General features: G+C 45.6%; 1 protein-coding gene across 2 annotated transcripts in view; it reads left to right on the forward strand.

Moving 5' to 3' along the window:
- The first annotated feature begins 12,304 nt into the window (after nucleotides 1-12,304).
- The window catches only part of TRPC4AP (transient receptor potential cation channel subfamily C member 4 associated protein), a 78,300-nt gene continuing 70,304 nt past the window's right edge, over nucleotides 12,305-20,300 (forward strand). For both annotated transcript variants that reach the window (XM_074970338.1, XM_074970339.1), the window contains exon 1: nucleotides 12,305-12,436. In XM_074970338.1, the coding sequence (XP_074826439.1) occupies nucleotides 12,305-12,436 (132 nt within the window). The remainder of the gene's footprint in view (nucleotides 12,437-20,300) is intronic.

Here is a 20,300-nt window from a genome sequence, read left to right on the forward strand (position 1 = left end):
AAGGCCAAAATTTGCAAATGTCTCCACTAATCTTGGATGCTTGAGTGATTGCAGCACACCAGGCTTCATTCTTCAGAGTACTTTTCTATGTCCTAAGCACTGTGTCGAGGGGATGCAACTGATCCTCAGCCACCCAGGGAAGTAGGAGAGGAGTATTTCCATTTTACAGATGGGGAAACTGAGAAAAACAGCAAGTTGCACAGTGAGCCAGTAGCAAAACATGCCTCAGAACTCATAATCTCTTAATTCCCAACACTGCTCAGTCCACCAGGGCCCGCTGCCAGAAATATTGAGCAGTCCCAGCTTCTCTTCACTTCAGTTGCAGATACGTGCACTCGGCATTTCTGAAATTGAGGACACAGGTGGCTCAAGTTGGGCATCCAGAAATTGAAGCACACACAATGCCTCCCGCAAGAGCTTTGGCAAAGATAATTGAGTTTTCCTGAGTAGCAATCATTTGTGTAACTCCAAGATCATACTTCCTTTTCCTGCAATCCTTGCCTCGTTTGCTGCATACCTGCTAACTTTTGGAACACACGAAGCAGGACTATCCTACAAACAGGAGCCTCATTCCCTGACTCAATCCCTGAGCTCCATCCATCCTGTGCACTGAATGAGATAGAGGGATTGTGGAAACTATAGGATAAGATCTTGCAATTATAGCCTGTGTAAACCTTTTGTAACCTTTCTGTGAAACGTTCCCAATTAATATTAAGTTGTTAAAATAAGGGTGCAATAAAACCCTACTTAGTGTTCTGATTTGAGCCTCTAGGTTGGTTACAGAACATTTATTTAGTGGAGGACCACTAGGTGACACTTGGAATAATATAATTAAACTTTATTAAAAAGAATAATGATTAGTTAAGCTAGTAGGGATGCAGTTACTACTAACACAATACTACAATTATATTTACCTGTACACTCAAAGATGAAATAGTGTATCAAGGTGTGATCATCCACTAGCAACAGAGTGAAGTACCCTTTATAATCCTGGAACCTAATAGTACCTTTCTGATGTTAATTGGAGCTCTCCTGCAAAAGCTCTCTCATTAAAAACCTTGCTTAACCCAGTTATAACCACAACATAAGGGTAACATAACCCTGGGTCATGGCCTTCTAACTCTTACTCTCCCATAACACTCTGACTCCAACGTCTCACACGGGCAGCTTCAGTTTCCCAGACTCCTCCTCACTTCAGCTAACTTAGGTCCCAAACCTGACTTCCACTTATTTCTTAACCTAAACCATCCTACAGGCTACATTTTAATGGGTAATCCATACAAGAAAGGGGAAAACTTAATTTTGGCATTTCCTAACTTTTGAGTGCTTGACTTTGCAGCCTTAATAACAGTGTTTTAACGGGGGGAAGGATGGGGAGTAATTTCCTAGGTTCTTTTAAAAAGAAAGAAAACAGAAACAGCAAATTATACTATGTGCAGCTCTAACAGTCACCCCTTCAATCCATCAGCATCACTGTGTGAACTGTCAACTTCCAGCACTGCAGCACAGACTTGAGCTAAAAGGTAGCTGCATTAGCAATAGGCTAATATTATCCTCTGTGGACTAGCCACTAGAGGAAGACATATAACACATTTAAACTGTGAGGTTACCTGTGCATGAGTAGCACCATTTTACAGACAGCCTAGGCAAGGACCAGTATTTGGGAGACTCTTTCAGAGGGACAATTAGATTAAGTGGCTGATGCTTGGTTCTGCCATATTGGGAATGGTCTGGTTCCATTCCCAGGTCGTGTAACCCATGAGGCCTTCTTCATAATAAGGGTTCTGATGGCTACAGATTTATTAACACAAGTTAGTTGAAAAAGTGAGTCTAGATTTCCTGGTTCCCAGTACAGTGCATCTTCCCCTAGGTCAGAGGCTATCAGAATCGGGGACAGGTTTGGCTCTGTGGACTGCTGAAGTCAGGCAAGAGGGTGGAGTATGTGCCGCATTAACAGAATCTCGAGGGATAGCGGCAGCAAGCCAAAACCAAGCTATGCTGTGTGAAACACAGGTGGGCAATGGTGATTTTCAGTGGTTTACAGCTCAGCCAAACTTGACTTGATTTCCATGAGGCTCCACCTTGCTCCCAGGCTATGCTCAGAGTCCTGGTGCAAATTGTGGAGTTGGCAGAGCTCTTCGCAGAAAGTTCGCAGGAACTGTTTTCATGGACAATGACAGGCAAACTAAATATAGGTTTCAGAGTAGCAGCCGTGTTAGTCTGTATTCGCAAAAAGAAAAGGAGTACTTGTGGCACCTTAGAAACTAACCAGTTTATTTGCGCATAAGCTTTCGTGAGCTACAGCTCACTTCATCGGATGCTCACGAAAGCTTATGCTCAAATAAATTTGTTAGTCTCTAAGGTGCCACAAACTAAATATAGGGGCCAGGGCTACTCCCCCTGTAATGTCGTTACTTCTCTTCTTCCCCACAAGCAGGAAACTCAAAGCAGACACTATTGTAATATTTCAGGAGCAGCTTGCCAGGACATGTTTGCACAGTGCCAGATTTATAGCTGGTTGAACTCTTTGCTGTGAACAATTTACTTGAGCAAATTGTCGATCAGCAGATCATGATTGTTACAAATTCGAAACAGTTTGGTTAATAGATTTGATGAGCGTGTTGGGGCCTGTGGATTGTTCACAAACAGCACATAATGGGAGATACACCAGAGACGTGCTGCAGTGTCAGTAAGAGAGCAATCTTTTGTTTCCTGGCTAGTCACATGACACGGGCCAGTGTTACAAACGGTTAAACGACCCTGCCACATCCATCTCCATGGACTCCAGTGGCTGCTCTTTCAACTTCCCTCTTTTCTTTTGCACGTCAAATGAAAATAAAACAAAATATTGTTACCCCTTGTGACCCAAGCGGCGAGCCAAAAATTCAGGGTCTTGTAGGTTGTTCCAATTAGGAGGTGAGAGTTGGGTATTTCTTTGATGCAAGTGTGTTTATTTACGAAGAATGTACAAAACCCTGCTTCTCTGAACATGGGAGGAATTCAAGAATGGAAGACAGTTTCCTTGCTCACAGGTCCAAGCTTCTTTCCATATGGCACCTTGACCCAAAGCCATAGATAAACCGCGCCTACCGATAGTGGGGGGGCAGAGTGAGGGCAGCAGGCTTCAGCAGTGTTAGTGAGCATGCTCAATCCATGTGAGCAGCATACTCACTACAAGCTAAGCCACAAATCTGGTAGGGGTGGGCCTGTGACCCCACATGCTCCCCCCAACGTGTCGCCTCGGCACAAAGCATCTCTCCAGGATTCTCCTAGGGCCACACACCATGCGACCAGGCTGTGGCTGCTTGGTGTTCCTTCTGCTTCTGAGGTGTGCCAGCCTGGGCTGTGTGTCTCACACATGGACACAAAAACAGTTCCACCAACCCAAACACTAGCCCCTGCATTTGAAACCCCCTGGCCACATGGTTCAGCTTCTTCTCAGGCTTTTTCCAGGTGCCCATGTTTTGGGTGCTACTGCTGTGGTTTCAGTCAGGTTCTTATGTTCATCCTGAATGTAAGGAAGTAGTTACCCCTTACCCATAACAACAAGGTTTAACCCAACCCAGAGCAACATAAGCCAAATCCCACAGACACAAACAAATAGAGCCCAATAATTTATGTCTGGCATGGAGGGCGGGGAGATAACCTGACCCTTCCGACAAAGGAAAGCCGTGTTCACTCTGTTAATGCACATATTACCTCAAGGGCCTTCTTATCATGGAGCCACTTCTGGTCTCAGAACAGTTTCTTTGGCAGTGGCTTGTTCAGCCAATGACATGGATCCACCTACTGGAGCCGGTATTTGTTGCTTCTCGTGGTTTACACTGTTGGTAGTGATGGGTGTGATGCTGGTAAAACAGGTGCTAGCTCTGGCCAAGGCCATAGGTGTCAGCTAAGAACTGACAAACTTATAGCTGGAAACCAGACAAACTCACCTGTATGTTAGTTTTGTTCAAAATAGGTAGTAGTCTGATACGAATGTATTTAGTGTTCAGACTGTGAAATGCTTGTAAGTTGCTGCCTGCATTAACCTCACTTGCAGTGTCTGTATTCCATGCTATAAGGAAATATGTAAATTATTCTTTATAACTTTGAAAATGTTTGCTATGAACTTGTGAACCCAGGCATGGGAATTGTCCATCCAGCTCCCACCCATCCAGAAGGACTATCCAAAATTAAGTAGGCCATTATAAGACAAAAGTTTTGTTAATTGCCCCATCCGCCCATGGAGGATTATATGCAGAAGGCTGGAAGAGGGAAATAAAAATAGTGGACATGAAGATTTTTCATCTCTTTGCTGTTTGAACTTTCACAGGGCCAGAGACATTATATGAAGCCAGAGATCCCCAGGACTTTCCCCTGGGTCTGCCCTGAAAGACATTTTGAATTGACAGATTCCCATATCTTTGTCATCTTTAGAAATCATAGATAGTAGTAACTCATTTGTGTGTACGTTTGCTTGCTTTCACTTGCTTAGCCTGGAGAATCTAAGGGGACTGTCTGTGACTCCATGGTAAGACTGTCATCAGTTTGGGGTGTCTGCCCTGTTTTTGACAGTCTGCAATGAGGTAGGCGCTCTCAATGGTGAGCCACCCCAGACAGCATGACAATGGGCATGTCACTTTTGTCTGCCCAGGAGAGCTGTCAGAGGCATTCTGCATGGCCCCAAGAAACAGAGAGCCAACATCCTCTTTCACTTGGTTTCAGTATCTTCACTAACCCTCAGGGGTTTTTATGATGTGTGGTCTTAGTGAGGACAGTAACTGTTATTTTAGCAGATTGCCATCCACCTTCTGTTTTCATACATTCATAGATTAGAAAGCCAGAGGGGACGATTGTGATAATCTAGTCTGACCTCCTGTAGAAACAGACCAGAGAACTTCCCCCAAATAATCCCTTTAGCAGATCTTTTAGAAAAACAGCCAATCTTGATTTTAAAATGTCCAGTTATTATCTCCTGCTTGCTGGGGAGTGGGTGGGGGTGATAACCATGTGACACTCCTGCCATATTACTTCTCCTGCTCTAGTTTCCTCTCATACAGCTCTTTTGTTACTACTTCAGAATTAATGTCAATTGGCTCAAGATGCTTTTCAGATGCTGCACTCTGGATCCTAGTCCTTGTTCCATAAGCCTCTGAACTAGTAACCCTGTGATATTCTATCACAGCTAAATATGACAGGTTTCAGGGTAGCAGCCGTGTTAGTCTGTATCCGTAAAAAGAAAAGGAGTACTTGTGGCACCTTAGAGACGAACAAATTTATTAGAGCATAAGCTTTCGTGTCACGAAAGCTTATGCTCTAATAAATTTCTTCGTCTCTAAGGTGCCACAAGTACTCCTTTTCTTTTTACAGCTGATATGCATCTCTTGAACTACCAGAGCTTTCTAAATTCCAGTACTCAACTTTTTGTACTGACTGGTCTACTGACCCTTTGACTGTATGTAGTAAGGGCTTGAACTGATATATTAAAGAGAATGGACAAAATGAGTCACACATGGGTTGTGGGTCATTATCCATTATCAACTCAGCTGGTATCCCACAGTGAGCAAACTGCCGTTTGCAATGTTTTATGCCACTGCAGTGAAACTGACTTTAGTTTCTCTCTGGCACTCTTTACGCTGATTGCTGTGTCTGTTATACCTAGCAGTGTTTTGGAAGGAGGCTTGATATGCAGAAAACAAACTGAGTCAGGGAAGCTTCTCTTAAAATCAGACCCAGAGCTGTGGCTGACTTCGACATGCAAAAACCAAGATACAGCAAGCAAGCAGACGCTGTGCAAATCATTACTGGATCAAGCTCTGTGAAGAGATACAGAGAGCCTCAGACACAGGAAACCTCAAAGTCATGTATGATGGCCTGAAGAAAGCTCTAGGTCCCATTGTCAACAAGGTTGCCCGTCTCAAATCACACAGCGGTGAAATCATTACAAATAAAAGCAAGCAGTTGTCTCATTGGGTTGAACACTGTTCAGAGCTTTACGGACAAGAAAGAAACATCACCAGTGAATCACTGGACCAAATACCAGCTCTACAGGTCATGCCAGAGCTAGATGTGGAGCCCGCTGTAGAAGAGCTAAGCAAAGCCATTAATTTGCTATCTAGTGGCAAGGCTCCTGGAAAAGATGGCATCCCAGCGGAAATCCTCAAGTGCGGGAAAGACAGCCTATTACCATATCTTCATCAGCTGCTACTTAAATGCTGGAAAGAGGGTGAGGTACCACAAGAGACGTGCGATGCAAACATCACTTTGTATAAAAATGAAGGTGAAAAGGGCAACTGCAACAACTACAGTGGAATCTTGCTACTAAGAGTAGCAGGAAAAGCTTTCACAAAAGTCATGTGAGTGTGACTACAACAGCTGGCAAATCTTGTCTACCTTGAATGATGGTGTGGATTCAGGGCTGGAAGATCAACTATAGACATGATATTTTCTCTGCGTCAACTCCAAGAAAAATGCAGAGAGCAAAACCGACCATTGTACATCGCTTTTGTGGACCTAACCAAACCATTCGACACAGTCAGCAGAGCAGGTCTATTTGCAATACTAGAAAAGATAGGATGTCCACCAACCTTGTTAAGTCTTATACGTTTCTTCCACAACAACATGAGAGTAACTGTCCAGGTTGGCGGGTCCACTTCGGACAGCTTTAAGATGAAAAGCAGAATGAAGCAAGGATGTGTTCTTTCCCCCACACTCTTTGAAATCTTCTTCTCTGTACTCCTGAACTGCGCATTTAAGGACATGAAAGATGCAGTGTATCTCCACACAAGATCAGATGGGAAACGCTTCTGTCTGTCCCGATTTAAGTCAAAGACCAAAGTCAAAAAGGTGCTAATCAGGGAACTTCTATTCACTGATGCTGATGCCCTCATAGCCCATAATGAAGATCTATTACAAGAACTCATGGACTGCCTTTCAAGTGCCTGTCAGGCATTTGCTCTCACCATCAGCATCAAGAAAACGGTTGTATTAGGACATGGGGTTCCACAAGATCATAAGAACATAAGAGTGGCCCTACTGGGTCAGACCAAAGGTCCATCTAGCCCAGTATCCTGTCTTCTGACAGTGGCCAGTCCCAGGTGCCCCAGAGGGAATGAACAGAACAGGTAATCATCACGTGATCCATCCCCTGTTGCTCATTCCCAGCTTCTGGGAAACAGAGGCTAGGGACACCAATCCTACAATCACCTTAAATGCAAACCAGCTAGAAGTAGTTCAAAAATTCAGCTATTTAGGTTCTACAGTGACCACCAACCTCTCACTGGATGAAGAACTAAATGTTTGCATTGGAAAGGCTGCCACCATCTTTAGCAGACTAACTAAAAGAGCATGGAACAACTCAAAGCTTACCATCAAGGCCAAAATGCTAGTGTACCAAGCTTGCGTCCTCAGCACTCTCATGTATGGTGGGGAAACATGAACAACTTATGCTCATCAGGAGAAAAGGGTGAACAGTTTCCACCTACATTGTTTACGCCGCATACTCAACACCAAATGGCAAAGATAAAGTCACCAGCGCAGAGGTTCTTCAAAAGGCAAATTTACCAACTGTGACAGCCCTGCTCAAGCAAAGACGACTGAGCTGGCTGGGCCATCTGAGTAGGTTGAAAGACGGATGCATACCCAAGGACATGCTGTATGGGGCGCTATCAGAGGGAACAAGAACAACAGGACGTCCCAAGCTTTGCTATAAAGATTCATGCAAGCGAGATATGAAGGAATTTGGAATTGATCCTGACCAATGGGAAATCTTGGCAAGTGATCATAACAAGTGGTGCCATCGTCTCCAACAGGGTATCAAAGTCCATGACAGAAGCTGGCTCCTTCAGCTTGAAGAGGAAAGAGCCCGTAGGAAGCAAGCAGCTCCCAACCAAGATACATACATTTGTAATACCTGCCAAAGATCAGATTGGCCTATTCAGTCACATGAGACATTGCAAACCATCTACCTCATAGGCTGCAATTCCCACCGTCTCTCGCAGACAAAAGGATGCCAACAAAATATACCTAGCAGTGTTTTGGAAGGAGGCTTGATATGCAGAAAACGAACAGAGTCAGGGTAGCTTCTGTTAAAATCAGACCCCAGAGCTGTGGCTGGCTGATTAAGGTTATCTCTGACTAGTGTTCCATGACATTACTCTGCAGTATTGTCCGTCTCCTGTCCTGTGGCAGCAGCGTGAAGGATGCAGTGACTCTGATGGCCTGGCTGTGCTGCTCCAGGCAGTCAAACATTTTATTGCAAGGTTGCTTGGTATAAAACTCCTGAGAAGAACAGGATCCAAACTGAGTGAAGAGACACCAGCTCTATTTTTCGATATGACATTTGTTCTGGATGAAATGTGCCACATGTGTAATCAGTGTAATAAATCCTATTAGGCACATGCCATTGGACAGAGGCATATTAATTAGGCTAAGAGGACTAGTGGAGAAGTAGCATAACTGAAATTGTAATGACTTACAGGCCACTGATACCTCCTGCACTACCTGCTCTGGTTTATTTAAGATGTTGTGAATGTCCCTATAACAGTTTCCAGAAAGTGTCCATGTAACATAGTGCCGGCCTCGAATAGTGCCGGCCTCGTTATTCACTAGGAATTAATTAGCTGATGAAGTTAATCTTTGTGTATCTGTCAGCAGATCATCTGAAAGCCCAATCTGCTCTGTGTGAATCTATCAGGTTATTCATAAGTATTCATCAAATAGGCTGAACAATTTTCAGCCAGTGGGATAGATGTAAAATGATGACTTCTACTAGTATCTGTGTGCGTGGTGGATGATTGATAAAGTAAGTCACGTGGTTTTGTTTCTACTCCCCAATTCAAGAGCTGAAACTTTTAAAACAGAAAAATAAAGAATAACAAATAGTGAATCTCTGGGATCATGTACGTGCACAAAGGACAACTGTTTCCCAAACGCTCATGTGAACAAACCCCAGTTGTGCAAATGTGGGCAAATAGCAATTAATGAAAGGCTTGACGCAAGATGGCACCAAATAGCCGTTCAGAAGTGGAAGGAATGTTTATGAACACTGTTTTGGAAATATTTGACCCAGTTCTAGTCAAGAAAGAAACATAATGGATGCTTCATATGAGTAACTACATACAAAAGCACTATGTTAAAAGAAAGTTAAGGTTGCAAAGTCAAGCACTCAAGGTTGCCAGAATTAAGGTTCCTTGGGCAACCTTAAGTTGGCCTCTTTGGGCAGATGATGCATTTTGATAGTCATTAATTATATGATCACAAATTATTTTTTCCAATAGACCCCTACCTTGCAGAAGCTGCAACTAAAGGGAAAGTCCTAGTCAGTTCCTGCAACCCCAGGTTGAAGCCAGCTCAGTGCTGATGGACTCTTCAGAGAATTTAAATGCCAAATTCTATCAAGTCTTTATTGAGCATGTGCAAACTCAGATTTTTTTCAAAGCTTTATAACTTGGTCAAATTTGAGCAATTTTCCTGGGGAAATCCCTGACACCAGGATGATCTCCCCACTCTGCCAAATTTCACGTCTCTGCATCAAAGCATGGAAACTCTTGAGCTTCTCAGTGAAATGGCTGTAAGAATTTTTTAATGTGGGCAAAACAGTGTATTTTTCCTTAACCTCATTTTGAGAAATGGCTGAACTATTTTAGCTGAAACTTTCCAGAAAAGTTCAGCCTAAGGCAGACACCCAGTATGGAAAATTTCAGCCTGGATAGTTGAAGGGTGGCAAAGTTTAAATCAACTGAAACCAGATTCTTATCATGGAAAGAGTCAGGCAACTCTAGGCATTGCTGCAAATTCCACCTATAACACACATTCACATAATTAAATATAAAGCTGAACAGAAATAGCGGTTTAATTAATTGAGTTAATTAGATGGCCAGGATAGCTGAGGCTTGATAGCCATGGTTATAGCATATTGCAGCATAGTATAGAGTAGCTAGGTACTGGGTAAAGCTTCAGCCACTCCACTCTGCTTAACACTATTGTCTGTTTCTCCAGTCATGACCCGGTCCCACTCCACACCCAGCTCTGATGATGCACCTCAGTCCTGACCTTCAGTACCTTCTGCTAGTCCAATAGTGGGCCACCACATAACTCTACCACTGTATTGTAGACTTGGCCTGTAGCATCCCCTGCTCTTCTAGTCCTGGGCTCTGGTGTAGCTGTGCAGTGCACCTGCAGCTCCTCCTCTTTCTACCAACCATAGGCTTCTTTGTAGCTCTGCCAGTGCACTTCCATCCTCACTTGCCACATCCTGGGCTAAATTCTGTCCCTGGATGTGCATACTAAGGTTCCCCTGAAGTCAAGAACAGCTGCATGCATATATGTATCTGAGGGCAAAATCTCTCCCTCACTCACTCATACATGTCCCCAACACAAGCGCTGGCTTCCAATTGTCCACCAGGGTGCTCAATCCTCCTGCTCAGCTCCAGGCCCCACCCCCACTCCACCCGTTCCCCCAATGCCCCACCCTGCCTCTTCCCAACGTCTCCTCCGAGCGCACCCTGTCCCCGCTCCTCCCCGCCCCGTTCCAGCACCTCCTGCATGCCGCAGAACCCAGCTGATTGCAACAGGTGGGAGGTGCTGGGAGGGAGAGGGAGGAGGTGATCGTTGGAGCCACTGGCAGGCAGGAGGTGCTGGGGAGAAGGGGTTAACTTGGCTGCTAAGCACAAATTTTTTTTCTGTGGTGCTCTGGCCCTGACGCACCGATGGAGTCAGCACCTATGGTCCCCAAGCTCTTCCAGTCCTGGGCTGGGCCCCCACACTTTTCCTCAGTCCTGACCTGCTGTCCTCCTGTTCCCTCAAAGAGCTGTTCTGACACAAGTTCTGTAAGTCTCTTTGCTCAATCAGGCCAGATGTCGTTTGCTGCTGTCACACTGTTCACTCTGCTGGTGTGTTCTACCCCTTCCCCCACCCGATGACTGTTTACACTGTAAGGGCTTCGGGGCAGGGACTCTGTGTTTGGACAGAGCCTGGCACAATGAGCCCCACTTTTTCTTGACGCTTAGGCACCACTGTAATAAACAGGATTCATATTAATGCTGGCAGAATGGGCTGAGAGTAGCTGTGTGCATTGTGTTGTGTTGTTATTATGTAGTACTTTGGTGCTGTGGGGCGGCATGTCATAGAGTCTTAAGAGTTTAAGGCCAGAAGGGACCACTAGATCAGCTAGTCTGGCCAGCTGTATGTCACTGACCATCAGCACCATCCAGCACCTGCACACTAACCCCAATGGCTGAAATGAGCCCAAAGTAAATAACACCCACAGGAGCCTAGACTGTGATGTGCCCCAAGCTGAGAACAGACGGGGACAAAGTTTACCAGTGTCTGAGGCCCCTATAGTGGGACAGAGATGATTAAATGAGATCTACCCAGATAATTCTGGCAAGTGACCTGCACTCACACTCTGCAAAGGAAGGCAAAACTCCCCAAAGTCACTGCCCATCTGCCCTGGGGAAAATTCCTTCCTAACCCCACATATGGCAATCAGATAGACCCTAAGTGTGTGAACAAGAATCAGGCAACCAAACACCTGAGAGAGAGAATGCTCGGTGCCACCTCAGAGCCCTGGCCCACCCCACCCAGGATCGTGTGATGTGGGTTGCTGTGTTGTTCGGTGGTTTTGTGATGTGCAGGAATGTGCTATGACATGTTGTGCCCTGTGTTGCAGTTTTGTGTGCTGTGTTGCAGTGTGGTTATGAAGGTCTGGCTGTATTGTGTTGCAATTTATTTTACTGTTTTGTAGTGTTTATGAGGTTTTGCAATTAGGCAGTGTTCTGTGCAGCAGTCTGAGTTGTGTGTTTTGTGGCATTCTGTTGTGTTGTGCACTATGTTGCAGTATGGTTTGTGGGTGCTGTACTGCAGTGCTCTGTAGTGACTTGCAGTGTTGTGTGATGTATTGCAGAGTGGTTTGGATTGTGTTGTTGCAGTGAGGGTGGTGTTGCGGTGTTACAATGAGGGTGAGATTGCAGTGATGGGTGTTGCAGTGAGGATGGCATTGTGAGTTGCCCTGTACTGTCCACCCTACAGCTCTAGATTGGAATCTGGAGGCAGACCCCTGCCCAACCGAGCACCCGTTGCCTATAGGCGGTCCTAGTGCGCATGCGCGCCATGTCCCCTCCTGGGCTGGGTCGGGACTACGTTTCCCAGCGGCCCCCGGGCGCTGCCCCTCGCTCCGCCCAGCCGTGCAGTGCGGCCGGGGCCCAGCGGCTGGCGCTGTGGGGAGGGCCCTGCGCCGCTCCGTACAAAGCGCTGGAGGCGGCGGGGGGCGCTTCTTCCTGTTTGTCTCCGTCCGATCCGAGGCCGAGCGGCAGGAGCGGCCATGGCGGCGGCGGCGGGGGGTACGGGGTTCGGCGGGGGCGGCCGCCGCGGAGCCCGCAGGGGGGCGGCCAACATCCTGGCCCAGCTCCGGCACGGGCAGCTGAGCGGCCGGGGCCTGACCCGGGGGGCGCAGGTACCGCGGGCCGGGCCGGGCCGGGCCGGGTGGGGGGCGGCGGCGCCGGCGGGCTGAGGAGGCCGCGGGTCCCCGCACGGGGCGGGCCCAGTCGGCTGGGCGCTGGAGGGAGTCAGCGCCGGGGGCAGGCCGGGGGGAACCGCCTCGGGCGGAGGGGCAGGCCCGCCGCTGGAGACCTGTCAGAGGGGCCTTGGGCTCCCCCAGCTCGTGGGGTCCGGGGCGGCGGCCAGCCGAGCCCTCCTGCCTCGAGCTTCCCCAGTTGCCTGTCCCTGGCCTGGCGCAAGGGCCAGCCTTGGAGGCCTGTTCCGGAGCAGCCGCTCAGCAGGGCACCGACACTTCCTTCCCCGCTCCCAGCCCGGGGTCGTGCTGCTCTGGCCTTGGCTCTGCTTGGCCTCGAGCCTTCGCACCTTCTGCGAAGGTGGAGATCGCAAAATCTCCCCTGGGCTGGGAGAAGCCTGGGCTTTGCGCTCCGGTTTTGTGTGCGGCAGAAGTGAAGGTCTCTGATTCCCCTGCTGGATGCAGGATTCAAGTTCACCATCGCCAGGACTGTAGGTTTTTAAATTCTCTCCTGGCTACTTTACATCTGCCCACTTGGAAGACTCTTGCCTGGCTGGGAGGCCTCTGGTTCCCCCCCTTGGTGGACTCTTCAGTGTATAGAGAGACAAGGTGGGTAAAGAAGAGTTAGGTGGAAGCTTGAAAGCTTGTGTCTCACCCGCAGAAGTTGATCCAATGAAAGGTATTACCTGCCCCACCTTGTCTCTCTAATATCCTGGGACCAGCATGGCTACGACAACACTATATATCTTCAGCATATAGGTTGTCTGGAGGGCCTCACCACAGCTGCTCTAGTGGGTCTGTGTGGAAACTAGAGGAAAAGTCAACTGCTGAACAGCAAAACTGTAACTAGTATCAGAGGTTTTAGAGGGGTAGCCATGTTAGTCTTTATCCATAAAAACAATGAAGTCCGGTGGCACCTTAAAGACTAGCAGATTTATTTGGCCGTAAGCTTTCATGGGTAAAAAACCCACTTGCATTCATGGGATCACAGAATATCAGAGTTGGAAGGGACCTCAGGAGGTCATCTAGTCCAACCCCCTGCTCAAAGCAGGACCAACCCTCAATTTTTTCCCCAGATCCCTAAATGGTCTCCTCAAGGATTGAACTCACAACCTTGGGTTTAGCAGGCCAGTGTTCAAACCACTGAGCTATCCATCCCCCCATTCTTTAGATGCAGGGAGACATCTGTATCTCCAGGCATCTGAAGAAGTGGGCTTTTTTACCCACGAAGCTTATGCCCAAATAAATCTGTTAGTCTTTAAGGTGCCACCGGACTCCTTGTTGTTTTTGTGAAAACTGTAGCTGAGTTCTTATTTAGTGGCAGCAACTGAAGAAGCAACCCTCCGTGTCCCCAAACTCTTAACCACTTTTCTAATTAGTTCTTGGGCCTTCCAGGAACTAGGTTTTCTCCCCTGTCTGCTTTCTGGGTCCGTCTAGCATTGCAAGCCATCAGCACTAGGAACCTAAGCATCACCTGTAGCGAGGAGAATGAACTTATTTTTTGTGACTTGCTTTCTCTTTCCCTGCCACCAGGGTATTTGTGTAAAAGAACTGGAGGAGAAGGGCAAATTTCCCACAACATAGAAATGCTGTTCTGCAGCAGCATTTTGATTGGAGGTGGGGATGGGTAGCTCTCTGTTCTGAAGAGAAATGAAGCCCTGCATGGAATTATGATTTAATATGTTAAGCCCATTATTGATTCAGTTGGCGCACATGACCTGGTGACTTTAGTGCTGAGCAGAACTCTGGTTCTGCACCTGTTGAGTAGGAGGCCCGTTTGTGTGTTCTATTAAAATAACACTGATCTTGACTGTTTGAAATCACTGTTTTCACTGTTGGTCTCGTGGACTATTGAGAACGACGTCTGTTTCTTCACTGGGACATTGCTTACTCTGTGTCTTCTGTTTTGGAAAGCTGTGCATGGGTGCTGGATGGCAAGCGGCTATTGCTACAAAGAAAGTAGCATTTATTTTGGAGGGAAATATGAAGAATTATATGGACATTGCAGACTGAGAATTTGTTTATACTATTCTGGCAAGCCCTTCCTCCTCCCCCAAGTAGAAATACCCGCAAAAAAGGTTCACTGAGCGTTGGTTAATGAGACATGGCCTCTACACTTAACTTCCTTGCTGTTGGGAGGGGAATGGGACGAGAGATCATTTCAGTGGAAACGGGTATTTGTGTTTAGGCACTTTTGACCTGTCCAGGATATTGTCCAATCTGAGCAAAATGACTTTTCACCAGCTTTTGCTTTTCCTTATATTTTGTTAACATATTAATTTAACCTTGACATGGCTTCTTTAAAATGAGTTTTTATTTCCACAGATTGTTTCATATCTGTAATACATTTGGGGTCTGAGTCATACCTTGTGCTGTGTTCACCACAACTAATCTCATGTTATACAGATTTAAGTAAATGTTCAGGTGTGCATGTAATAAGAGAATGCACAGTAAGGTGTTCTGTCACTTTAGATATCTGTACAGCTTCACTTTAGCCCCTGTCTCTGCACATAGCTGAGAAGTGCTGATGACCGCATTAGTGCATTTTTTGTTGTCAATGCTTGTATAAAGTGTGTGTGTGTGTGAGTGTGAGAGAGACTAGACCTGTGCAGTTACCCACAATACTTGGTCAGAATCTTTCTGCTAGCTGCCTCACTCCTTTTATAAAACTGACTTTCTGAAATGCTTTCAGCATGACTTGGCTGCATTGAGAGGCTTAAAGCTGAAGGCTGAGAGCTCCAAGTGCTTAAGTGGCCACAAGAACACTTCATTAAATTACTTGGATTGAGGGAGCAATTTAATTGCCTGACAGGTTACGAACTGTATAACTGGCATAGGATTAGAATTTAACTATGGCGTTAAAAATGATTTTAGTGGTGCAGTGTTAAATGCCACGTACCTGTGTACACTTGCTTGGAGCTGGGAGATACTCAAGCAAGTGTCATAATTTCAACCTGGCATGTATTTCTTTTGTGTTGTGGCAAATGTTGCTGCTCTTTTAAACTCATGAGTTTTCACTTATTGTGTGAAAGACTTCACCAAACAGTTCAGTTCACCAAACAGGGGCAGAGGGAGGGAGTAATCACTGTTCTAATATACCGTCTGAGTTTCTCCTCTGTTTCTGTGGGAAGTCCATGTGTAAAGCACTTGGGTGTGACTCCTGTTCTGTTTGTTTGGACACTTATTTACTGCTTATAAAAACAATCTTTAGGTGCCTTGTAATCAGTTAAAATTCCATGTTATCAAAGTATTACAAATATTTCCCAATAGACTCTTAGTTCATTTAGTTCTTAAGCCCTCATCTGAGCAGGCTTCTCAACTATCCTTCCCTCCCTTCCCCAGATGGTCAATTCATCCACTCCTAGATGCCTGAGAGAAATGGTTGGCTTTGCAGGTATATGGAAGGCTAACTGAGCTGGGCTCTGACAACCCGAGAGTGGAGATGAATTTTAAAGTCAAGGATAATGGCACAGGGGTCATTCTTTCCTGTTCATAGCAGAGAAGCTCCATGTCAACTGCCTCCACTGACTGTGGGTGAGGCAGTACAGCAGTGGGACAGGCAGTCTCTCAGGACCTGGTTACCTAAACCATTTAGAGCTATATGAGTCAAAACCAACACCTCCGATTCCATCTAGACCCTGAGAGTCAGGCAGTAACCTTCCTTGAGCATCTCGTATTTGGTCTCCACATGAAGCTCTAATTAGTAAATGGATTCCTGTATTCAGCACTAGCTTCAGTTTCTGGGCAATCTCAAAATCCAGCCCCGCATAAGAGACAATATAGAGGCCTAGTCTAAAAGTGACAAAGGCACAGATAAATGTTGCAAGATCTGCATCTGGAAGGTACAGTTCTAGTCTTACCAGGAACAGATGGAAAAGCTTGTCTGGCTGCAGCTGGCACCTTAATATCTAGCAGCAGTTTGGGTCTCGCCAGACCCGTGAACTATGGACATCCTATAACAAATTGTGTCACGTTCTCTCAGCAAGCGTGCTGATATAATTCCTTTCAGTTCTTCCTGGCTACTTCTCAAATCTACTGACATTATCTCCATCTTATCTGGATTGAGATTCAGCCAGTTAACCCTCATGCGGGCAGGCACCAATCACCAGTAAGAGACTAGGTCAATCCACTGTGCTGCATTAATAAGGTCCTATAATAGAGACATAGAGCAAAGTAGTGCCAGAAACTCAAACAGAAAAGACTCTGTGTTTGTCTTAAGTCTTGCCTCAGTTTGAAACAGGTTTTCTTCGAGTAAAAAATTCCTCACAACAAGAAAAAGTGGGTGCTAACAAAGTAAAGGAACATTGATAAATTATCAACCCATCAGAACATTTCCACTCTATGCAACTCTTCCTCCACCATAGCTTCTGCCAATAGACCTTTATTTGCCTTCTGTACAGTCATGGCATAAGACCTGAAACATTTAGTTGCAATTGATCAAACTCAAAATGAGACTCCCCTACCAGTGTTCTAACAGTCTCTCCTCTTCCTTTATCTGGTGCAAATCATCTGTAAACAGTGGTGTAATGTGAGGGTGAAACCAAGTTGCCTAGGGGCCTCTCTACAATGACATTTTTTCCATCATTATTGAAAGTCCAACCAGGTCATTCACGGTGGTCTATTGGCAACACACTTATGCTCCCTCAGTCTCTGAGAGCAGGCTATCAAATTGGTCTTAAACCCTGCAGGACTGTCAAGGTCTAGCTGAAACAGTTGGAATGACGTTCAAAAGGCCATTCTCTACCCATGCCGTATGATCTGCTGCTCCTGGGAATAAAGTCTCCAAGCTGACAGTGCCATTCTTATCCACTTATATCAAATCCCTCACTCCCAAAGAAAATGTTTAATTCCTTAAAAATATACATATTATCAATACTCTGTACAAATCTCTTCTCCTCTCCCTCCAGCATCACCTACAATTTTTTTTTCTTCTAAACAGTCTTCTCAGCCCTGTTCAAGTATTGGCCCTTTAAAAAAGGGAAGTTTCTTCACATCCACCTCACCCACTCAAAAAGCACTATTTCTGTTGCCAATCAACAGCCTCACACAAGTTCATGCAAAAGGGAGGGATCGGGCTACAGACAGAGGAGCATCTGAGACTCCCTTGTAGTCTTGCTTGGCTGTAGCCTGAGGCCTCTGACAGCTTCCTCTTCAGGCTGCTCTTCCTACTGGTGAAAGGACCTGGCTGGCCCCAGTGCAGTTGCTGTTGGTAGATTGCTGCCTGTTCAGGATTGTGGGCATAGGAAGCCTGGGGATGTGCTTATGTATGGCAGAAGGGAGAGCATGCCTGATGGCTATACCCTGCTGTAGAAGTGCTATGAAATAAGTGCTGGATGTTAGTACTCTTACTTTATTTAGTATGCATAAAAGTGAGTAAAAAGGGAAAACTTTAGTCAGTTTCAAGGCGCCCATAACAACATCTTCCAAAAATTGGTCACCTCAAAGTGAGGAGCCAATCCAGTTACTTTGTGAACCACTGTTATTGCCTTGTGCTAATCCATAGCAGAGTATGCATGTCCAGTGTCGGAATGATCCATCCATGCTAAGAAATTAGACCCTGTTCTAAATGATAGTTGTCATGGAATAACAGGATGTCTAAAGCCGACACCAAAGGATAACCGGTACTGGCTGGCATTGCACCACCTGATGTCAGGAGGAAGATAGCAAGCCAAAGGAAAAGATCACGGCAGATGGAAGATCCAAGGCATCCATTATACGGTCACATAGGAGCAATCAAATGCCTTAAATCACAAGAGTTTTATAGCCAGTGTAGTGCCTTTGGATATGCCAGCTGGCAAGGCATGACTGTGGTTATGGAATGAAAGACTACGCGCAATTGGATGTGCTGAAATAGATCTGGAACCCTAGGAGGACATTCCCGGAGGGGCTGATACAGACTGGTCAACGTGGCGATGCCTGAACCGCCTGTGCATGCAAACAAGCAGATCAAAGTCTATAGCTCAGTGCTTTGAGCATTGGCCTGCTAAACCCAGGGTTGTGAGTTCAATCCTTGAGGGGGCCATTTGGGATCTGGGGCAAAAATTGGGGATTGGTCCTGCTTTGAACAGGGGGTTGGACTAGATGACCTCCTGAGGTCCCTTCCAACCCTGGTATTCTGTGATCCTTCTGTGATCAAATGGGGCTACTCTAATGACACGAATATATGTGAGTGCGGTGAAGTGCAGCACCTGCTCGTTTGCTGATTCCCCGTCTGAAGGAGGACCTCGCTGCAGCGACGGAAAGAGCCATGGCTTGTGCACAGTTCTGGTTTGTGAAAAGGGCACAGGAAGTTGTTTCAAGGCAGTAAACTTTCCAGTTTTGCTATCCTGTGAAAGAACAGTCAGGGATTGAAAGGTAAACTAACCAATGGATGGGGTTGTTTTCTTTAGAGAGAACATACTTGCCTTGTTCTGAGCATTAGAATGTCTAAATATCATTGGCCTTTTCTGCAAACTATCACAGTCTGCTCAATACTGAAGGCTACTGTAATTAAGGGCAATATTCTGTAGCTGCTGTGCACACACAAACCCCATTGTCTTTAGTGGGATTTCCACATGAGGAGCAGCTGCAATATTGGATCCATTATTCATCTTGAAAGGCAGACTCTTCAGTGATAGTGGGTTAGCATCAGCTCAGGCACATCTGTGATTGGCAATCCAGCAAAAGAGAAATCTCCTAAAATGTTCAGGCACTGAGCTGCTTATAATAATGAAAACTGCAGCATAATATGATACTTTCGGTATAAGTAAATGTAAAAAGTACGTTTCTAATGTTTTAAAAAGAATCTTTTGTATAATTAAAAGTAAGAAGCCACCATCTTGAATCTGACATGCAATAGAATAGGACACATGGGCAGTTCTGCATACAAGAGCATGAGAGGCAGGGGTTTTTCATAGTCTTTTCTAAAGTAAAGTAACTTTTGAAAGAAAATATAGCATTGTGTTATGGTAGTGCCTGTACAAACACGTAGTAAAAGGCAGTCCCTTCCTTGAAGATATTAGTCTAAATCGACATGGCAGACAAAGGGTAGAAGGGGAAACAGGCCCAGAGAGGTGAAGTCACTTGCCAACAGTCTTGCAGTAGGTCAGTATCAGAGCTGGGAAGAGAGCCCTTGTCTCCTGAATCCCAGTCCAGTGCCCTAGCCACTAGATCATGCTGCCTCTCAAGTAATAGTAAAAATTAATGGAGCGCTATAAACATGAAACTCTTTAAAAGACCGAGGAGTCCGGTGGCACCTTTAAAGACTAAGTTTTTGTGGATACAGACTAACATGGCTACCCCTCTGATATTTAAAAGACCGAAGGATATATTACATGTAATCTTAACAGAATTTGGAAAGTCTCGTGCAGGTTTAATGCTCTCATATGTTGGTTGAGCTGCCCTACTGGAGTCCCAGTTATATCGTTATCAATAATCTCTGCTGTAATCGCAACATTTACCATTTACTTATGGACAAGCAATTCATCCCTGTTCACTTAAAACTGCTCTGAAAATTACTGTGTAATCCTGATTTAGTATTTCTGTTACCATGTGTAGTGGTAAATTGAAGTGGGTGGTCTTGTTCACCTTTTCAGTCGAATTGTAGTTCTTTCTGTAGAGAGAAAGTTGTATTGAGAAAAAACAGCCAAGCTGACGTTGTCGTTGTTAGTGACTGGAAAACTACAACTAAATCAACTGAGATGACCGGGCACTCCCTAAAATAAAGAATAGCACTCCTCTGGCAGTTTTCCAGTGAGTGCTTGCCAAGGAATACTAACTAGTCTGAGTAAAGGATTTAAATGATTAGTTGCACAGACATCAACATTCC

This window comes from Natator depressus, chromosome 13 (genome assembly GCF_965152275.1).
Source record: "Natator depressus isolate rNatDep1 chromosome 13, rNatDep2.hap1, whole genome shotgun sequence".
NCBI lineage: Eukaryota > Metazoa > Chordata > Testudines > Cheloniidae > Natator > Natator depressus.